This window comes from Pan troglodytes, chromosome 4 (genome assembly GCF_028858775.2).
Source record: "Pan troglodytes isolate AG18354 chromosome 4, NHGRI_mPanTro3-v2.0_pri, whole genome shotgun sequence".
NCBI lineage: Eukaryota > Metazoa > Chordata > Mammalia > Primates > Hominidae > Pan > Pan troglodytes.
In genome coordinates this window covers 40,342,509-40,360,473 of record NC_072402.2, presented here as the reverse complement: position 1 = coordinate 40,360,473, position 17,965 = coordinate 40,342,509, and the positions used below count along the sequence as shown (strand labels likewise).

Genomic DNA, 17,965 nt, shown 5'->3' with positions numbered 1-17,965 from the left:
GAGAAACATGGTTTGCAGAATACAAGTTTAACAACAGGAGGCTAAGGAGTTAGAGCCACGATGTGCTTCATCTGAAACTCTAGTTAAAAAAAATAAATAATTTAGAGACAGGGTCTTGCTCGTTGCCCAGGCTGGAGTGCAGTGGTGCAGTCATAACTCATAGTAACCTTGAACTCTTGGGCTCAAGCGATCCTCCTGCCTCAGCCTCCTGAGTAGCTGGGAGTACAAGTGCACAGCACCATGCCTGACTAATTTTCTACTTTTTTGTAAAGATGAGGTCTCGCTATATTGCCCAGCCTGGTCTCAAACTTCTGGCCTCAAGCAAACCTTTCACCTCAGCCTCTCAAAGTACTGGGATTACAGGTGTGAGCCAATATGCCCGGCCTCTTACCATATTAACAGCTTGATCAATTTCATTTCAGGCAAGTTCTCACACAAACCTTCCATCCCCATTTAACACTATCCTCTTGGCACTTCTCTAATAGCAGCTCACTGATTCTAGGAAAAACTATTCCTCTCCATTCCAATTACAAATTACAAATTAAAACTCGATCAAGATGGAGTTACTACAGAGCAGTGTTAGTGATATATCTGCATTTAGGAAAAAGGAAAGGTGTTAGCTGAATAGAAAATATAAAATTAAATATACATTAACCTCCCACACCTTTGAAAACACCCAATAGTGTTCTTCAAACATAAAGTCTGTCCTTCACTCTTTCTCAAATTAAATCTACTTTTCCTACATAATTTTCTTTCTTTTTTTTTTTTTTTTTTTTGCGACGGAGTTTCACTCTTGTTGCCCAGGCTGGAGTGCAATGGCGTCATCTTGGCTCACTGCAACTTCCGCCTCCGGGGTTCAAGCGATTCTCCTGCCTCAGCCTCCCGAGTAGATGGGATTACAGGCACACACCACCACGCTCGGCTAATTTTTTGTATTTTTAGTAGAGATGGGGTTTCACCATGGCCAGGCTGGTCTTGAACTTCTGACCTCAGGTGATCCGCCCGCCTCGGCCTCCCAGAGTGCTGGGATTACAGGCGTGAGCCACCGCGCCTGGCTCCTACATAATTTTTGAAAAATATAAAAAAGTTCTTTGTCTTAATTATCACTACTATGACAGCACTTTCAGGTATTTTCATTACAATTTAATGCTCTAGTCACTTTGTGTATTAAATATTTTCAGTGACTTTGCCTAAATACCACAGATTTTTTTTTTTCTCCATAGGAAAATATTTTATAAGTTCAAAATATTAAATTTACAAACAAGCTTTTTTTTTTTTTTTTGAGATGGAGTCTCGCTCTGTTGCCCAGGCTGGAGTGCAGTGGCGCGATCTCGGCTTACTGCAAGCTCTGTCTACAGGGTTCACGCCATTCTCCTGCCTTGGCCTCCTGAGTAGCTGGGACTACAGGCGGCTGCCACCACACCCGGCTAATTTTTCGTATTTTTAGCAGAGACGGGGTTTCACCGTGTTAGCCAGGATGGTCTCGATCTCCTGACCTCGTGATCCACCTGCCTCAGCCTCCCAAAGTGCTGGGATTACAGGTGTGAGCCACTGGGCCTGGCCGCCCTTTTCATAAGGTGGGACCTGTATAAACTGTACTAACCATTTCTTCTGATGCAGCAGTAGCTGCAGATCCTGCACCAAGAGCAGAAACAGGAACGTGAACAGAAGATGCGGAAGCAGCCCTGGTAGAAGTCATCGAAGCAGCTGAGGGAATGGCAGTCGCGCTGGCTCCTCCGACGGCGGCTGGTGGGGATGGCAGCAGTGGTGATGTAACTGGTAAGGGCATCGGAGGAGCTGAAGGATCCAAATGAGCAGAATGTTCTTTTCCTTGAACACCAGGACCATACTCTTCCTTTTTATTATTTGTGGAGTCTATCCCTATAAATCACAAATTAATTCCATTCAAATTCTTCCAGGTTAGGACTACTATTATCTTCCAAACAATGAAAACACATACTGGCTAAAGTTTGTTCCTAACAAAAATTTAGATGTTTACAGTATATTAGATACAATGTTCAGTTAATACAGTTTGTCAGTATTAACTGGTTAATGTCAGCATTAACCACTAAAAACTTCAGACTACTTCCTTCCACATGTGAAAGCTAATGGATCATTTGCTCTTAAATAAAAGATGAAAATAAATTATGTACTCAGCTGGGACCTTAGCTAAGTAGAGTATATTGCCATCACAACTGTCACAAAAAATATGATCACAGTGAGCCTGGAGATCTAGGTTCCTTTGTATTAGTTCATACAAATATCCTGATAGATGGCCAAAATGACCTGCAATCAATCTTTAGAACCACTTTCTGATATCACTATACTCCCTCATTTTCATGTATTGCGCCTATCCTAACAATTTATTTTTGTTCTTGAGTCGTCAGAAAACAAAAATAAATCAATAAAACTAAAATCTTCACTTTTTACACTGTAAAAGAAATGGGTTCTTGCAGATAAATTATATAAATCATAAGAGCATATTTGTGCACCTAACTGATTTGTAGTGACACCCCAATCACTAACCTTCCCTCAAAACTGAACCTTAATCTTGATCTAAGGAGCCAATAATGTCAAATTCCAGGGCTAGTACAAAGGGTTTCTTCCAATTTTAGATGTTTTCGCTCCAGTATTATAATTTGGTTAGTTTCTGCTTAAGACTGTATCTGTGTGGTATCAAACAGTGTGGTGAGGGTTTAGAAATTCAGTCAATGAGCTGTTTCAGAACATCTGAACAGAGGGCATTATGTAAGTCGTATGTTTAAATGGTTTTCTGTGCAGTTCTCTTTCCCTCCAGAAATTTGGGCCTCTGCATAAGTCCTTTCCTTAGACTATCTGTATAGAAAATTTGCAGAGTATTAGTTAGTTAGCTTATTTAAGAAGTTTAACAATGATTACAGTGCCTACCTAGATCCTTTGAACTCCTCTGATGAAAGGGACTAATTCAATATAAAATACTTTTAATTTGAAAACAAAACACACACTGAGTTTTAACTTGTTTTGGTAGAGATTCTGAGTGTCTATCTTTAGATGGTGGCAGACATTAGGAGATGTAGAAACAGTATGAAGGTCAGGGAAGAGAGGCAGGTGACCAACTCTTGCTAATATAGGCTGATATCAGATAACTCTTAAGTTTAATAATTAATCTCATTTTAGCTGGAATAAATTTTTCACTTGTCAAGTATTTTTTTTTACTGTGCCTAATTGGCACAGTAAAATTGGCAGATATAATTTTAAGGACTTTTTGTCATGTTCTAACTTCTTCATAAAAACCTCTAATTTGTAAGATTTAAGATACTGCACAACATGAGAGGTACTGCAAATTACAGACAGCAAAGAATCGGTACAAATAAAAAACCAAATATTTATTTTGCTCTAACAAGACAGATGCATTAGGAACTTTACATTATTAAAAACTGCATTATAAAAAACAATTTTTTTTTTTTTGTGAGACAGAGTCTCGCTCTGTCGCCCAGGCTGAAGTGCAGTGGCATGATCTCAGCTCACTGCAACCTCTGCCTCCTGGGTTCACGCCATTCTTCTGCCTCAGCCTCCCGAGTAGCTGGGACTACAGGCGCCTGCCACCACGCCCGGCTAATTTTTTGTATTTTTAGTAGAGACGGGATTTCACCATGTTAGCCAGGATCGTCTCGATCTCCTGACCTCATGATCCACCCACCTCGGCCTCCCAAAGTGCTGGGATTACAGGCGTGAGCGACCGCGCCTGGCCTATAAAAAACAGTTGTTTTAATAGAAGGGGGCCAAAAGTAATTTTTTTTCTTATGAGAACTAAAAAAAAATAGGTGTCATTAAAATGTCATAAAACCTAAATATCACAAAGCAGATCCACTGAATTATACTGAACTTTTCTGCCTTTGGTAGCTCTACCAACATTATTGCTAATGCATGCTTTACCATTCTTGTCATCTTTCTCATCGATTGTTTTAAAAGTAACAGGAGCAAAAGAAATCATGTTGTGTAATTAGCAGAAGACATTTTCTTCAAATCCTCTTATGGATATTGGCCTTTAGGAGACACAGCTGCATTTCAATTTACATTTTAAGATGGTAAATGTATTAAGGTGGGAAATACTCCTAAGTCAATTCAAAATCTTTTTAAGTAGGTTATAAGAAACAGGTTTCTTGTAATTTAATGTAAGAAGTTCTAATAGGAATTTGTCACTTTACTTGTGAAACTCATATTTCTCCCAAGTAAACAATTAAATTTCTCAATTTGCGACACACAACTTGCTGATACTTAGAACTGAAACAGACTATTCTATCATTGAAGGTGGTGAGTTTGTTTTCAACCCTGATACTCAAATAAAAGACCATTTATTGGAAAAATCAAGTACTCACCTAGGTATTACCAAAATAAACTATTCAGCCTTGAGATTCCATGATTCTCAGTTTCTAAATTAAATATGGCCCACAAACCACAACCACTTCAGATAGAAAGCAATTTGCCTAAACTTACTCCTATCCACAATATGCATGCTTTAAATAATAAATGTTTGTTGATGTTTTAAAATAAGGGCATCACAAGCACAGAGAAGTTATTCATTGGATTGAAATCATGTTAATCATTTACAAAATCTTGAGACGTTGATTTGAATTAAAACTATTAATAATTACATCGTGACTATCATCTTACACGTTAAAGTGCATTTTGTCTTTTAAAGTGTTTTCAGATATGTTTTGCTGCATCCCACAAGAAGCCCCTAGGAAGCAGGTAAGGAAGGTTTATATTATCTCCTTTGCTCAGAGAAGAAATCTAAGGCTGAATGAGGTAAACAGGCCCCTGGGTAAATTGGTGGCAAAGGATTCTAGTTATGGGCTTTTCTACGCCATGCTGACAAAACTACTACACAAACCACTCTTATGTCAGACAATATGTGGATTTTTTAAAAAAATAAAATTACTTCTATAGATAGGTCTATATTTATGTTTGCTGCAATGAGCTTAGTTGAGGCCTTTCATAAACTGGAAGATTAGGAATTTCTAAAATGAGAAACCATGACTAGATAACAAATACTTACCAAAATAGTCCAAAATATTTGGCTACTTAAGAAAAGACAAAATTACAAGTTTTGTACTTAAAAAGGCATTAAAATTCTTAGTTAAAAGAGATTTAAAATAATGCTATACATTAAAATATTATTTTCAACATTTAGCTTAAATACTTAGGAGTGACAGTGTACTTGATCAGATCTAAGATACCATAAGTAACCATGACTGAGCTCATTTTCATGGCAGATTTAAGTCTGGATATGACATCATAGAATTAAGAATAGCAGCACCTGGATGAAACATACCTACTGCAGATTATTTGTACTGTAGACCATACCAATCACCAAAATCTCCTCAAATCCTTTTTTGAAAGTAGGCAGAGAATCTTTAATGAAATACTAACCTGCATCATTTCTGTTTTGAAATATAGTCATGGCTTCAAGATTTAATGCACATACACCCCTCATGAAAGCTTTTTTCATGGAATCTTCAAAGTGCTCTTTTTCATGTTGCATTCTTTGAATCTCAGCTTTTGCATTTTCCAAAGCTCCAGATAACTAAAATAAGAATGTTTAAAAAGCAAAACAATTTGAGATACAAAGAAGAATACTGTCAAAAAAAATAGATATATACTTTGAGATTATTCTCATGTGAAATATTAAAAAGTTTGTCACTTACCTCTTCTGCTATGTGCAATTTATTTTAAAAGGTACCTCTTACCTCTATTATCTCCATCAACAAAATGCTTTCATTCCTAACCTTAAAATCAAGTTTCAAACAAGGGGAATTTTATCCAGTCCCATTGAATATTGCCGATGTATTTTCATTTCACAAAAAGATACACCATTTTTTACTGTAAAACTTTTATGTAGGATGTTAAACAAAATACATTAAGAGCCACAGACAGCCCTTTCAGAAAAAAATAAAATAAAATAAACTACATGCCTGCAATATTAACAGAATTTTTATAATGTAAATGTTACCTTCAGTATTTGAAGTGCAGAGTGACCCTAGGTACAACACACTTTCCCATAGGCCAAACCTCAGGGGACTGCATTTTTTGCATGTCGTAGTGAACTGCAGAAAATTATTTGTATTATGGATTTATTTTTAATCTTAACAATTTAATGCTGTAATGAGTTATTTTTTCATTTTAATATTTAACTTCAAGAGGCCTATTGCATTCTTTAGAATGGATTTTATTTCATTTCAATTCCAAATGTTTTCCCATGAAAACAATGTTAATTTTATTATTAAAAGTCAATGGGAAAAAATAATTTCAATTTCTTTTTTTCTTTTTTGAGATGGATTTCTGCTCTTGTTGCCTAGGTTGGAGTGCAACAGTGTGATATAGCTCACTGCAACTTCTGCCTCCCAGGTTCAAAAGATTATCCTGCCTCAGCCTCCCGAGTAGCGGGTATTATAGGCATGTGCCACCACACCCAGCTAATTTTTTTAGTAGAGACGGGGTTTCACCATGTTGACCAGGCTGGTCTCAAACTCCTGACTCAGGTGATCTGCCCGCCTCGGCCTCCCAAAGTGCTGGGTCTACAGGAGTGAGCCACCGCGCCCAACTAATAATTTCAATTTCTATACAACTCCTTATACCAACCATGTAAGAATATACAATAAACATTAAATTAACACAAGAATAAACATTTTCATTTTTTTGTCTGCATTCTTGATTAAAGACCAAAAGAAGAAGTCTATTAATTAATAGTGAGTCTATCCATCTTTTTATTGTATTAGAAGAAAGTGAAAACCAGAAAAAGATGCTTACCATAGCAACTTTGGCTTCATAATCATTGGAAATCTGGATACAAACTTCTTCAGCTCTTGCTTGACAAGCTCTTTCTACCACATCTTTCCACTGCTTTTGCACTACGGAACGCCAGCCTTTCCAGACTTTCTTCAGTAAAGTTCTCTGGTAGTACTGGTCAGCTAGTTTGCCTTCATAAACCTAAATAAAAGTAAAATATAACTTCAAAAACACAGTTGATTGATAAATATATTGGTAGTAATAATAAACATAACATGGTGGTAAGTGTACATACACACATTATTTAATTCTATGTAATCATATTATTCTCATCTTGCATATAGGAGAACAGGCTTAGAGAGGTTAAGCAAGCTACGTAGTTCACATAGATGAGTAAAGCCAGACTTGCCTGACTCCAGAGACTGAGCTCTTATCCATTACATCATTGCTTTATGCAACTAATCAAGTTAGAGAAAAAGAATACAACCAAATGAAAGAAAATGAGCAAATCACCACTTGCCATCTTAGTTATGAATTTAGCAGGACCAGGAGAATAATAGAGTGGCTAGAAGCCAGGAAATGGTGGTGGCTGTGGCTTCAGATGACACTGCTTTCTCTTCAGTTTGATGGCCACCACAAGCAAGATTTAATTTATAAACCCTGCCATCATATATGGTGCCAATCCAAATAAAAACTTATGCTATTTTTCTTTTATCAATGAATTTAAATTCTTTTGAAGAAGTAGCTCCAATTCTCAATTTCTTGTTTGAAAAACTATCCAAAAGTGACAGTAGCCTCAACTATTCTGGCTAACATTTAAAAATAAATATGTATTCTCATTATTTCACTTGACAAGTTTCAAAGTAGAGTATAAATATTCATTTTAACCAGCTTACTTAATGTGGATTTAATCTATTGGGATTAAATTAAAAAAATGAAAAATCCAGAAAGTATTCTTAAAGGAGAAATCTTATTCCAGGATAAAGTAGGTTGAGCATCTCTAATCCAAAAATCTGAAACTTTTTGAGTGTCAGCATGACACCACAAGTGAAAAATTCCACACAGAAGTACTTAACACAAACTTTGTTTCATGCATAAAATTATTAAAAATATTGTATACAATTACCTTAGGCTATATGTATAAGGTGAAATATGAAACATAAATGAATTTTGTGCATAAGGTGTGATATGAAACATAATCTAAAATCCAAAATTCTCCTGGTGCCAAACATTTTGGATAAGGGATACTCAACCTGTACTAGCTTTTTCCTTAAATACTAATCTCTTGGAAACTAAATACACAGAGATTATTCCATAGCTCACATGAATATACATGGAAAGCATATATATATATATTCATCTCCTATATTCATGTGTCTCTAAACTATGTCTTGTTGTGGGATATACTCATACTTTTCCACTTTTGATACAACAATTTAGTATTCTCTTTCAGTTCACTATTTACTGATATACCAACTCAGCTCTTACTTAAAATAAAAGATGTTCAAGTTTAAATGATATACTACAAGCTAAGGATAACTTTTAAAAAGCTGTACAGGTATGGCTTTCTCTGACTCTCACTCTAAGGCAAGTCTATATAACAAACATTTATACTGTGATTTAATGTATAAATATAGTAAAGCCTCTTTATGAATAAGTTGTATTCAGGCATTTTAAAAGTAGAAACAATATAGGAAGCATTTGATATGTTAAACATAACTTCTTTCTCCAATAACCACATCTGAGGGGGTTCTATTACTAGGGCCTTTACAATTTAGGAACAATCCTTATTAACCTACTATGAAGCAGGAAATGATGTATCTATTGTAATATATATATATTATATGTCAATAAGATCTAAACTGTATTTTTTCCAAACTACATCAAAATCAAATTCCTTTGAAATAAGAGGAACATTAAATCACAAATTCATTTTGACTTATTAGAAAACAACTATAATAAGTGATCCTGAGCACTTCTGAATTCAGAAGTCTAACATCCATCAGCTGTCTTCTGCTTTGACACTTACATCCTGTCTGGCTCTGACATGGCCGATTCGCCAGTGGAAGAATGTTCTCATCAACTCTATCTTTTCCTTTTGCTTGCCTATGGCATGAGACAAGCTAGAAATCACCTGTAAACAGCAATTAACCCAATTATTGTGATATTAAAATAACGGCAATTGGTAAAGTGATTTTCTCATATATCAAAAAATGCTAGAGAGGATAGGTATGGATCACTACTATATTCATTCAGTTAACCTCATTATTATCTTTAAAAAGATGATAAAACTTTCTCACATGAATATACTAGATATCAACTAATGAAAGGGAACAAAAGAAGAAGGAAGTCTTCATTATGTGTATATGGTAATCACCAATAAAAAGTTTATGTATATGCAAATTAGCTACTGACATTCAATTCAGGTAAAACAATTATACATTTGAAAGTTCTTCTATATACACCATGTCTTTATTCACTAGATTTGAGGGCAGGGGCCAGAATATTTAGATATTTAAATATCTTTCTGGTCCCTACTACTATCTTGGATATAGAAGTTCCTCAAGGACTGTCCAATGATTTTCTGGATTAAACAAACCTATAAAAGCAAATAATAGTTATATTATTTGCTTATTAGTTATATGTTATATATGTAACTATTAATATGTTATAGTTATATATATAACTATATATTATATATAATGTTATATATACCTATTAACATGTTATACATATAACTATTAATAACATATATAACATGTTATATGTCATACATAAAATGTTATATATATAAGTAAATATATATAATTAATGTTATACATATATTAATAACATTATATATAACTAATGTTATTAATGTTATATGTTGATGCACTTCTTCAGTGATATTATTACTCTTGTTCTTAAAAAAAAATTCAGAAGGCTTTAAAATCCTAAGATAATATTCTCTCTTATAAAAGAACTGAATAACTGAAATAAATTTCTAAAAATAGTCACATTAGAAAGAGATTTTGTAAATTGGGCACATTTACCAAGAGATATTTATACCTGCTCTTTAAATAATTTCCAGAGAGGAAAAGGGCACACATTCTAAGCTACTGGAAATATTCTATGTGTTAAGCTGAATCGTAGTACCTGTCTATCCACTTTACTCATTCTCATAAACTGAACATATGATATCTATATTCTTTGTGATACTTCAAAATAAAAAAATTAAACTTAAAAACCATAGGACAGAATTTTGAGTATAACAAAGAAAATGACTGACATTAAAATCCATTGTTTCAAAAAAATTCTATAAAATGTTCAATTTTATACGAAATCAAGGTATGTTTAAAAAAATTATAATCTTTAATTCATGAAAACACTTAAGTGCTACTTCTGCAGACAAGCAGCTGAGGTGTCTGCCCAAGTCCTCCTCTTCTGAACACCACCACTCTCCTATCCATAAGTGGATGCCCCTCCGGACATCCATTTATAGCCGGGCACAGATTTGTTGCCCATCTGCTTTGCTCCAGGTACTGTGTCAGGAGGCAAAAAATTAGCACAGACTTGAATCTTACCCTCGAATTCTTAAGAAGCTAAAGGAAAGTGAAATAAAAGATGTTTTCTGTGTTTATCAATAAAATGAAGAAAGCCTTCATTAATGAAAACACATCCATCACAGATAGAATTTGAGATGCTTAAACCCAAGCATGGTGGTATGCACTTGCAGTCCCTGGCAGGGGCTGAGGCAGGAGGTTCACTTGAGCCCCGGAGTTTGAGATTGTAGTGAGCTATGATTATGCCTATGAATAGCCACTGCTCTCCACTCTGGGCAACATAGCAAGACCCTGTTTCAAAAAGAGAGAGATTAAAAAAAGAATGTGAGATCCTTAAAATGACCCCTAAAAGGATAGTTTAAAATGTAGATAATGCTCGTTCCTTCATGTTCGCTTAAGGTTAGGAAGAAAGGATTAGAAAGAAAAAAACTAGTGTACTTACATTTAGGACATACTCTTTTAAAAAAAAATTTTTTTTTAATTGACAAATCATAATAGTTTTATACATTTATGGGTTACAAGGTGATGTTTTAATATAGTTTACAAAGCAAACACTCTTAAAACATCAAGAACACAGAAGTCAATGGTGAGGGTAAAATGACATTATGCTGATATGTTTAATAGGAAGAATAAATCCAATGGCTATGAATTTTTCTGTCAGTTTCTGATAGAACCTGTATCTTGTATGAGGTAAATAATCATTTCTTAGAATTTATTATCTAGCAAGACATTTACTGAATCTCAGTTAAAAAGAAATATAAAAAAGAAGACCTCATCTTTTCTCCCAATGGAGATTTCAAAGGTTTTTTGCAGCTCCTTCAATTCATTGATCTGATTACACAGTTGTTTTAAATGTGCTGCATGTTTTTCTTTCTCTTTTCTCATTTCCATTCGGTGCCAGTCAATAAAATTAAGTCTCCATTTACTTAGTTCAGATATAATGTTTGTCTGAAAAATTAATATAGTGACAATTAAGTAGTTTGTTCATTAATATCACTGCTTAAAACTACACTGAAATAAAGAAACATTAAAAAAATCAGAACAAGCATCAACACAAAAGTCATTAAAACAATTGGAACACATTAATGAAAAACATATGTAAGTTCAACAGTCACAGGACTGTGCAGTTCACATTCATCATACTAGGGAAGCTAATTTTTTCCTATTTTAACTAATTTTGTATGAAATCTTGTTGTCACTTAAAAAAATTTCAGGTCTCATTCACTATGTTCCTTTGTTTATTCAAGGATTAAATGTCCATATGAAGATGGATCAGGAATAAAGGGAAACACATAACTATGGCATAGGCTAAGCCATACTGACTGGGAAGTTATTTAGAAATGGGTGATAGTGGAAAGAAACCATGAGAGTTGATACTTGTTTTCCCAAGCCATTTATCACAGATTATTATCTGTTATAATGGACTGCTATGTTCTGTCACCCTACTGACTGGCACAAATAAAAAGACCAAATAATAATTTGTTATTAAAAAAAAACTGGACAACATATTAACTAAACACAATTTAAATGGTTGGTGGTATAACACTCCAATTGACTTACACTATTGTAAGTATGAAACCTGTTCCAAGGGGGGAAAATGGTAAAACCATGCTGAAGAATTATTTCTAGAATTTAAGGTTCCAAATGAGGGAAAAACATAAATGCCACAGAACTCACATGGGCCATAATTTCTCTATATATGTGAATATGCAACTTAGTTTTCTCAAATTATATGTTTCAGAAAAACTGTCATTTTCTCCAGTTTTTTAATAATAGCAAAAAACACAAAAAACAAAAAAAAGTGGGGGAGGAGCCAAGATGGCCGAATAGGAACAGCTCCGGTCTACAGCTCCCAGCGTGAGCAACGCAGAAGACGGGTGATTTCTGCATTTCCATCTGAGGTACCGGGTTCATCTCACTAGGGAGTGCCAGACAGTGGGCGCAGGACAGTCGGTGCGCGCACCGTGCGCGAGGTGAAGCAGGGTGAGGCATTGCCTCACTCAGGAAGCGCAAGGGGTCAGGGAGTTCCCTTTCCGAGTCAAAGAAAGGGGTGACAGATGGCACCTGGAAAATCGGGTCACTCCCACCCGAATACTGCGCTTTTCCGAGGGGCTTAAAAAACGGCACACCAGAAGATTATATCCCTCACCTGGCTCAGAGGGTCCTACGCCCATGAAGTCTCGCTGATTGCTAGCACAGTAGTCTGAGATCAAACTGCAAGGTGGCAGCGAGGCTGGGGGAGGGGCACCCGCCATTGCCCAGGCTTGCTTAGGTAAACAAAGCAGCCAGGAAGCTCGAACTGGGTGGAGCCCACCACAGCTCAAGGAGACCTGCTTGCCTCTATAGGCTCCACCTCTGGGGGCAGGGCACAGACAAACAAAAAGACAGCAGTAACCTCTGCAGACTTAAATGTCCCTGTCTGACAGCTTTGAAGAGAGCAGTGGTTCTCCCAGCACGCAGCTGGAGATCTGAGAACGGGCAGCCTGCCTCCTCAAGTGGGTCCCTGACGCCTGACCTCCGAGCAGCCTAACTGGGAGGCACCCCCCAGCAGAGGCAGACTGACACCTCACACGGCCGGGTACTCCAACAGACCTGCAGCTGAGGGTCCTGTCTGTTAGAAGGAAAACTAACAAACAGAAAGGACATCCACACCAAAAACCCATCTATACATCACCATCATCAAAGACCAAAAGTAGATAAAACCACAAAGATGGGGAAAAAACAGAGCAGAAAAACTGTAAACTCTAAAAAGCAGAGCGACTCTCCTCCTCCAGAGGATCGCAGTTCCTCACCAGCAACGGAACAAAGCTGGATGGAGAATGACCTTGACGAGCTGAGAAGGCTTCAGACGATCAAATTACTCTGAGCTACGGGAAGACATTCAAACCAAAGGCAAAGAAGTTGAAAACTTCGAAAAAAATTTAGAAGAATGTATAACTAAAATAACCAATACAGAGAAGTGCTTAAAGGAGCTGATGGAGCTGAAAACCAAGGCTCGAGAACTACGTGAAGAATGCAGAAGCCTCAGGAGCCGATGCGATCAACTGGAAGAAAGGGTATCAGCGATAGAAGATGAAATGAATGAAATGAAGCAAGAAGGGAAGTTTAGAGAAAAAAGAATAAAAAGAAACGAGCAAAGCCTCCAAGAAATATGGGACTATGTGAAAAGACCAAATCTACGTCTGATTGGTGTACCTGAAAGTGATGGGGAGAATGGAACCAAGTTGGAAAACACTCTGCAGGATATTATCCAGGAGAACTTCCCCAATCTAGCAAGGCAGGCCAACGCTCAGATTCAGGAAATACAGAGAACGCCACAAAGATACTCCTCGAGAAGAGCAACACCAAGACACATAATTGTCAGATTCGCCAAAGTTGAAATGAAGGAAAAAATGTTAAGGGCAGCCACAGAGAAAGGTCGGGTTACCCTCAAAGGGAAGCCCGTCAGACTAACAGCTGATCTCTCAGCAGAAACTCTACAAGCCAGAAGAGAGCGGGGGCCAATATTCAACATTCTTAAAGAAAAGAATTTTCAACCCAGAATTTCATATCCAGCCAAACTAAGCTTCATAAGTGAAGGAGAAATAAAATACTTTACAGACAAGCAAAGCTGAGAGATTTTGTCACCACCAGGCCTGCCCTAAAAGAGCTCCTGAAGGAAGTGCTAAACATGGAAAGGAACAACCGGTACCAGCCACTGCAAAAACATGCCAAAATGTAAAGACCATCGAGACTAGGAAGAAACTGCATCAACTAACGAGCAAAATAACCAGCTAACATCATAATGTCATTGATCCTGTCAGGATCAAATTCACACATAACAATATTAACTTTAAATGTAAATGGGCTAAATGCTCCAATTAAAAGACACAGACTGGCAAATTGGATAAAGAGTCAAGACCCATCAGTGTGCTGTATTCAGGAAACCCATCTCACGTGCAGAGACACACATAGGCTCAAAATAAAAGGATGGAGGAAGATCTACCAAGCAAATGGAAAACAAAAAAAGGCAGGGGTTGCAATCCTAGTCTCTGATAAAACAGACCTTAAACCAACAAAGATCAAAAGAGACAAAGAAGGCCATTACATCATGGTAAAGGGATCAATTCAACAAGAAGAGCTAGCTATCCTAAATATACATGCACCCAATACAAGAGCACCCAGATTCATAAAGCAAGTCCTGAGTAACCTACAAAGAGACTTAGACTCCCACACATTAATAATGGGAGACTTTAACACCCTACTGTCAACATTAGACAGATCAACGAGACAGAAAGTCAACAAGGATACCCAGGAATTGAACTCAGCTCTGCACCAAGTGGACCTAATAGACATCTACAGAACTCTCCACCCCAAATCAACAGAATATACATTTTTTTCAGCACCACACCACACCTATTCCAAAATTGACCATATACTTGGAAGTAAAGCTCTCCTCAGCAAATGTAAAAGAACAGAAATTATAACAAACTATCTCTCAGACCACAGTGCAATCAAAATAGAACTCAGGATTAAGAATCTCACTCAAAACCGCTCAACTGCATGGAAACTGAACAACCTGCTCCTGAATGACTACTGGGTACATAATGAAATGAAGGCAGAAATAAAGATGTTCTTTGAAACCAACAAGAACAAAGACACATCATACCAGAATTTCTGGGACACATTCAATGCAGTGTGTAGAGGGAAATTTATAGCACTAAATGCCCACAAGAGAAAGGAGGAAAGATCCAAAATTGACACCCTAACTTCACAATTAAAAGAACTAGAAAAGCAAGAGCAAACACATTCAAAAGCTAGCAGAAGGCAAGAAATAACTAAAATCAGAGCAGAACTGAAGGAAATAGAGACACAAAAAACCCTTCAACAAATTAATGAATCCAGGAGCTGGTTTTTTGAAAGGATCAACAAAATTGATAGACCGCTAGCAAGACTAATAAAGAAGAAAAGCCAGAAGAATCAAATAGATGCAATAAAAAATGATAAAGGGGATATCACCACCGATCCCACAGAAATACAAAGTACCATCAGAGAATACTACAAACACCTCTATGCAAATAAACTAGAAAATCTAGAAGAAATGGATAAATTCCTCAACACATACACTCTCCCAAGACTAAACCAGGAAGAAGTTGAATCTCTGAATAGACCAATAACAGGAGCTGATATTGTGGCAATAATCAATAGCTTACCAACGAAAAAGAGTCCAGGACCAGATGGATTCACAGCTGAATTCTACCAGCGGTACAAGGAAGAACTGGTACCATTCCTTCTGAAACTATTCCAATCAATAGAAAAAGAGGGAATCCTCCCTAACTCATTTTATGAGGCCAGCATCATCCTGATAGCAAAGCTGGGCAGAGACACAACCAAAAAAGAGAATTTTAGACCAATATCCTTGATGAACATTGATGCAAAAATCCTCAACAAAATACTGGCAAACCGAATCCAGCAGCACATCAAAAAGCTTATCCACCATGATCAAGTGGGCTTCATCCCTGGGATGCAAGGCTGGTTCAATATACGCAAATCAATAATGTAATCCAGCATATAAACAGAACCAAAGACAAAAACCACATGATTATCTCAATAGATGCAGAAAAGGCCTTTGACAAAATTCAACAACCGTTCATGCTAAAAACTCTCAATAAATTAGGTATTGATGGGACATATCTCAAAATAATAAGAGCTGTCTATGACAAACCCACAGCCAATATCATACTGAATGGGCAAAAACTGGAAGCATTCTCTTTGAAAACTGGCACAAGACAGGGGTGCCCTCTCTCACCACTCCTATTCAACATAGTGTTGGAAGTTCTGGCCAGGGCAATTAGGCAGGAGAAGGAAATAAAGGGTATTCAATTAGGAAAAGAGGAAGTCAAATTGTCCCTGTTTGCAGACGACATGATTGTATATCTAGAAAACCCCATTGTCTCAGCCCAAAATCTCCTTAAGCTGATAAGCAACTTCAGCAAAGTCTCAGGATACAAAATCAATGTACAAAAATCACAAGCATTCTTATACACCAACAACAGACAAACAGAGAGCCAAATCATGAGTGAACTCCCATTCACAATTGCTTCAAAGAGAATAAAATACCTAGGAATCCAGCTTACAAGGGATGTGAAGGACCTCTTCAAGGAGAACTACAAACCACTGCTCAAGGAAATAAAAGAGGATACAAACAAATGGAAGAACATTCCATGCTCATGGGTAGGAAGAATCAGTATCGTGAAAATGGCCATACTGCCCAAGGTAATTTACAGATTCAATGCCATCCCCATCAAGCTACCAATGACTTTCTTCACAGAATTGGAAAAAACTACTTTAAAGTTCATATGGAACCAAAAAAGAGCCCTCATTGCCAAGTCAATCCTAAGCCAAAAGAACAAAGCTGGAGGCATCACACTACCTGACTTCAAACTATACTACAAGGCTACAGTAACCAAAACAGCATGGTACTGGTACCAAAACAGAGATATAGATCAATGGAACAGAACAGAGCCCTCAGAAATAACGCCACATATCTACAACTATCTGATCTTTGACAAACCTGACAAAAACAAGAAATGGGGAAAGGATTCCCTATTTAATAAATGGTGCTGGGAAAACTGGCTAGCCATATGTAGAAAGCTGAAACTGGATCCCTTCCTTACACCTTATACAAAAATTAATTCAAGATGGATTAAAGACTTACATGTTAGACCTAAAACCATAAAAACCCTAGAAGAAAACCTAGGCATTACCATTCAGGACATAGGCATGGGCAAGGACTTCATGTCTAAAACACCAAAAGCAATGGCAACAAAAGCCAAAATTGACAAATGGGATCTAATTAAACTAAAGAGCTTCTGCACAGCAAAACAAACTACCATCAGAGTGAACAGGCAACCTACAAAATGGGAGAAAATTTTCACAACCTACTCATCTGACAAAGGGCTAATATCCAGAATCTACAATGAACTCAAACAAATTTACAAGAAAAAAACAAACAACCCCATCAAAAAGTGGGCAAAGGACATGAACAGACACTTCTCAAAAGAAGACATTTATGCAGCCAAAAAACACATGAAAAAATGCTCACCATCACTGGCCATCAGAGAAATGCAAATCAAAACCACAATGAGATACCATCTCACACCAGTTAGAATGGCGATCATTAAAAAGTCAGGAAACAACAGGTGCTGGAGAGGATGTGGAGAAATAGGAACACTTTTACACTGTTGGTGGGACTGTAAACTAGTTCAACCATTGTGGAAGTCAGTGTGGCGATTCCTCAGGGATCTAGAACTACAAATATCATTTGACCCAGCCATCCCATTACTGGGTATATACCCAAAGGACTATAAATCATGCTGCTATAAAGACACATGCACATGTATGTTTATTGTGGCATTATTCACAATAGCAAAGACTTGGAACCAACCCAAATGTCCAACAATGATAGACTGGATTAAGAAAATGTGGCACATATACACCATGGAATACTATGCAGCCATAAAAAATGATGAGTTCATGTTGTTTGTAGGGACGTGGATGAAATTGGAAATCATCATTCTCAGTAAACTATCGCAAGAACAAAAAACCCAACACCGCATATTCTCACTCATAGGTGGGAATTGAACAATGAGAACACATGGACACAGGAAGGGGAA

At 36.9% G+C, this 17,965-nt stretch overlaps 1 protein-coding gene across 7 annotated transcripts in view; it reads right to left on the bottom strand.

Annotated features, from left to right (window-relative positions):
• Positions 1–17,965, bottom strand: part of POC5 (POC5 centriolar protein) — a 43,675-nt gene that overhangs the window by 9,372 nt on the left and 16,338 nt on the right. For 6 of the 7 annotated variants that reach the window (XM_001147458.7, XM_016953123.4, XM_009448994.4 and 3 more), the window contains 5 exons: positions 11,082–11,258; positions 8,798–8,902; positions 6,790–6,969; positions 5,413–5,566; positions 1,604–1,881 (listed from right to left, as the gene is read on the bottom strand). In XM_001147458.7, coding sequence (XP_001147458.2) covers positions 1,604–1,881; positions 5,413–5,566; positions 6,790–6,969; positions 8,798–8,902; positions 11,082–11,258 — 894 coding nt within the window. The remainder of the gene's footprint in view (positions 1–1,603; positions 1,882–5,412; positions 5,567–6,789; positions 6,970–8,797; positions 8,903–11,081; positions 11,259–17,965) is intronic. The other variant, XM_016953122.4, reaches the window with a different exon arrangement.